Genomic DNA, 5,072 nt, shown 5'->3' with positions numbered 1-5,072 from the left:
TGATGTCTCTGCTTTTCAGCACACTGTCTAGGTTTGTCATAGCTTTCCTGCCAAGAAGCAATTGTCTCCTGATTTCATGTCTGCAAGTCATCATCTGCAGTGATTTTAGAGTCCAAGAAGAAGAAATTTGTCACTGCTTCCACCTTTTCCCTTCTATTTGTCATCAAAGTCTTGAGGTTTTCATTTATAGATCTTTCACTGTGTTAAATTTATACCCAAGTATTTTATTGATTTTGATGATATTGCAATATAATTTTTTATCCTTTTTCAGATTGTTTGTTGTTAGTGTACAGCCAAAATGTACATTTGCATTTTGATTGTTGTATCCTGAATCTTACAGAACTCATTCATTAGTTTCAACAGCCCTTTGGTGGAATCTCTAGGATTTTGTCTGTACAAGGCTGAATCATATGTTGACAAACACAACTTTACTTTTTCCTTTCTGATTTGGGTGCCTTTAATTTCTTTTACTCTGCATGATTGCACTGGCTAGGACTTTCAGTACTATGCTGGATAGAAGTTGTGAGAGTGGGCACTTTGTCTTATTCCTGATTTTAAAGGAAAACTTTCAGCCTTTCACCACTGAGTATTATGCCATCAGTTGTCCTGTCATACATGGCCCTCACTGTGCTTAAATATCCATATCTAACACACTGAGCATTTTTTTACATCATTTTTATCATGGAAGAATGTTGCATTTTGTCAAATGCTTTTTCTGCATCTATTGAGATGGCTATATGATTTTTATCTTTCATTCTACTATTGTGATGTATCACATTTACTGATTTGTGTATGTCGAACCAGACTTTATCCCAGGAACAAATCCCACTTGATCCTGATGCATGATCCTTTTAATGTGCTTCTGAGTTAAGTTTGCTAGTTTTTGTTGAGAATACATCTGTATTCATTAGTTGTATTGGCCAGTAGTTTTCTCTCCCTATGCTATCCCTACCTGGCTTGGGTGTCAGGGCAATGCTCATCTCACAAAATGAGCTTGGGAATGTTCCCTCCTCTTAAATTTTTGGGGAAAATTTGAGAAGGATTGATATTAATTCTTCAAATGTTTATAGCATCCATATTTTGCATCACTTTGATAGTTTGTGTATACAATAGCTATAGCTGGTAAATTTTATCCATTTCCTTCTTTGTATATGTTAAGATGTTATTATCTCTTAATAGGACTGATGCTAAAGCTGAAACTCTAAAACTCCAATACTTCCACCTGATGCAAAGAACCAACTCATTGGAAAAGATCCTGTTGCTGGGAAAGATTGAAGGCGGGAGAAGAATGGGATGACAGAGGATGAGATGGTTAGATGGCATCACGGACTCGATGGACATGATAGACCGAGAAACTGTCCAGGTGTGCTGAAGTCCATGGAGTTGCAAAGAGTCGGACATGACTGAGAGACTGAACTGACTGACTGATAATGGATTTTATTAATAAAATTCCTAATGATGAGGCATTTTCATTTCCCAGGATAAACCCTTTTGGTTATGTCATTTGAATATTTTACTAGGTTGCTAATTTGCTGTTGTTATTGCTACATCTAGTTTAGGATTTTTGCATAAGTTTTTTTTTTTGCATAAGTTTTAAGAAGTAGAGTTTGCCTGTATATTTTGTTTTTGTGTACTACTCATCTATTTTTAGTATCCAAGTTATTATAGCCTCATAGAATAATAAACTTGGAATTTTATTTCCTGTCTCTATCTCTATATGTATATGTGTATATATATATATATACGTATTATAATTCATATAATTAAATTAATGTTAATAATATAAAGCAATATTTAATAATCAAATGTTAATAAAGGAATTATTTTAAATATAATGTGTAATAACATCATTTACATATGTTATATTTAAATCTATGCAATATAATATCCATAAGAGGTATCTGTTCTTTTAAAATTTGCAAGACTCAAAAGCCAACATTAAAAATCATCTGGGGCCGCGGGAGGGCCACACCCCCGCCGCCGCGCTCCTGGGGCCCAGCGTCTTCGGCGCCGCCGGCCGCACTGGATCGCAACCCTCAGGACTGAGGGACTCGGTGTGAACCACTGTTGACATTGGGACAAATCCCAGCTGCCTCCTTTGCTCATTTCACTTGTGCTACAGTTGTTCTTATGTTACTCCAGAGGATCCACCAAACATAGGATGTTGCCACAAAATCTACCTCCTGTGTTACTCTCTTTTGAGATGAACAGCAGTTGCAAATCTGAGCAAGATGTGTGCAGACTGTGTTGAAAAACTCTGAAGAACCTAATTAACACAGGATGACCTAGTAGTAATTCTAAGCCTATAGCAAGATACTATTCATTAGTGAGTGTGTCAGTCTTGGTTCTGAATGCCGCAGATAACAGCAAGCAGAGTTTCTCCTTTCTTTATTTCTGAAGCATTCACTTGACCTTCCATCAGTAAGACTGACTTTATTCTAATCTGTTCCTGGAGATATTAATGGAATACAGTCATGTCCACTCAAGAGGAGAAGCAGATCAATACTGAATATGCTGTGTCCTTGTTGGAGCAGTTAAAATTGTTTTATGTACAGCAGTTGTTTACTGACATAGTGTTAATTGTTGAGGGCACTGAATTCCCTTGTCATAAGATGGTTCTTGCAACATGCAGCTCTTATTTTAGGGCCATGTTCATGAGTGGACTAAGTGAAAGCAAACAGACACACATACATCTGAGGAATGTGGACTCAGCCACCTTACAGATAATAATAACCTATACATACACGGGTAACCTGGCAATAAGTGACAGCACTGTAGAACAGCTTTATGAGACAGCTGGCTTCCTGCAGGTAGAAGATGTGTTACAATGTTGTCGAGAATATTTAATTAAAAAAATAAATGCAGAGAATTGTGTGCGATTGTTGAGTTTTGCTGATCTGTTCAGCTGTGAGGAATTAAAACAAAGTGCTAAAAGGATGGTGGAGCACAAGTTCACGGCTGTGTATCATCAGGAAGCTTTCATGCAGCTGTCACATGATCTACTGATAGACATTCTCAGTAGTGACAATTTAAACGTAGAAAAGGAGGAGACAGTTCGTGAAGCTGCTATGCTGTGGCTGGAGTACAACACAGAATCACGATCGCAGTATTTGTCTTCAGTTCTTAGCCAAATCAGAATTGATGCACTTTCAGAAGTAACACAGAGAGCTTGGTTTCAAGGTCTGCCACCCAATGATAAGTCAGTAGTTGTTCAAGGTCTGTATAAGTCCATGCCCAAGTTTTTCAAACCAAGACTTGGAATGACTAAAGAGGAGATGATGATTTTCATTGAAGCATCTTCAGAAAATCCTTGTAGTCTTTACTCTTCAGTCTGTTACAGCCCCCAAGCCAAAAAAGTTTACAAGCTATGCAGCCCACCAGCTGATTTACATAAGGTTGGGACCGTTGTAACACCTGATAATGACATCTATATAGCAGGTGGTCAAGTTCCTCTGAAAAACACAAAAACAAATCACAGTAAAACAAGCAAACTTCAGACTGCCTTTAGAACTGTGAATTGCTTTTATTGGTTTGATGCACAGCAAAATACCTGGTTTCCAAAGACCCCAATGCTTTTTGTCCGTGTAAAGCCATCTTTGGTTTGCTGTGAAGGCTGTATCTATGCAATCGGAGGAGATAGTGTGGGTGGAGAACTTAATCGGAGGACTGTAGAAAGATACGACACTGAGAAGGATGAATGGACAATGGTAAGCCCTTTGCCTTGTGCTTGGCAGTGGAGTGCAGCAGTTGTAGTTCATGACTGAATTTATGTGATGAACCTGAACCTCATGTATTGTTATTTTCCAAGGTCTGATTCATGGGTAGAAATGGCCATGAGACAGACGAGCAGGTCTTTTGCTTCAGCTGCAGCTTTTGGTGATAAAATTTTCTATATCGGAGGGTTGCACATTGCTACTAATTCTGGCATAAGACTCCCCTCTGGCACTGTAGATGGGTCTTCAGTAACTGTGGAAGTCTATGATGTGAATAAAAATGAGTGGAAAATGGCAGCCAACATCCCTGCTAAGAGGTACTCGGATCCCTGTGTGAGAGCTGTTGTAATCTCAAATTCTCTGTGTGTGTTTATGCGAGAAACCCACTTAAATGAGAGAGCTAAATACGTCACTTACCAATACGATCTGGAACTTGACCAGTGGTCTCTGCGGCAACATATATCTGAACGTGTACTCTGGGACCTAGGGAGAGATTTTCGATGCACTGTGGGGAAACTGTATCCATCCTGCCTTGAAGAATCTCCATGGAAACCACCAACTTACCTTTTTTCACCGGATGGAACAGAGGAGTTTGAAATGGATGGAGAGATGGTTGCACTACCGCCTGTATAGTCAGGAGTCCAGGGAGTGCACGCTTCATCTGTTTGCTTTGTCATTTTCTTTGCTTAATGAGAGACTATGAAAGGACTGAATATGAGTACATAAAAAAAATCTATCTTTGATAAATTTTATTTTTATGCCCTACTTAATATTTGCATCAGTATAATATATATCAGTGAATCTTAAAGATATGCTTCCATAATATGAAATAGATTATCCAATAATTGAGAAACTTTTATGTGTATCATGAGAGCATAACAATCTGGATTATCTAACATTGTTAGCCCTGTGTATGTACAGTTCCAAAAGTTCACTTATTAAAGTAGTTTCCTGTTCCTAGTGTGGTATATCGCAAATTGTGCTGAGGTTATTTTGGTAAATGTATTTCATTCCCGTGCTTCTGTTTTGAAGTCCTGGAATATAGTTTTTTTAGTGTAGTTAACTGAGCTGCACTTAACACTAGTGTCCATGTTGGCATAGAAACGTTGTCTGAATCCTATAGTTGAGGAAGATCTTCCATTTTATGGTATTGCACAGGGAAAGTATGACTGCAGGATCAGTCTAACTATATACTATTAGGTGCATGTACTCTCTTCACTAACTTATACTTGTCTATCTAGAATACAGGTCTTCCAATCAGCTGGTCATTTACTAGGTGTGGACTTAAGTTGCTGGGCTTGCAATAAGAATTGCTAGTCCCTCATTGTGTGGGTCTGTGTGGAGCTTTAATCAGTAAAT

At 38.2% G+C, this 5,072-nt stretch overlaps 1 protein-coding gene across 1 annotated transcript; it reads left to right on the top strand.

The window, feature by feature from the left end:
- Window positions 1–1,963: 1,963 nt before the first annotated feature.
- On the top strand, window positions 1,964–4,690 carry LOC112583956 (kelch repeat and BTB domain-containing protein 2-like). Its single transcript, XM_044940325.1, is given in 1 exon segment — window positions 1,964–4,690. A coding segment is annotated over 1 exon segment (1,872 nt). The 5' UTR covers window positions 1,964–2,474; the 3' UTR covers window positions 4,347–4,690.
- Window positions 4,691–5,072: the final 382 nt, after the last annotated feature.

This window comes from Bubalus bubalis, chromosome 3 (genome assembly GCF_019923935.1).
Source record: "Bubalus bubalis isolate 160015118507 breed Murrah chromosome 3, NDDB_SH_1, whole genome shotgun sequence".
In the NCBI taxonomy this organism is placed as follows: domain Eukaryota; kingdom Metazoa; phylum Chordata; class Mammalia; order Artiodactyla; family Bovidae; genus Bubalus; species Bubalus bubalis.
The sequence above is the reverse complement of the archived record's forward strand: the minus strand, read 5'-3'. Positions and strand labels throughout refer to the sequence as shown.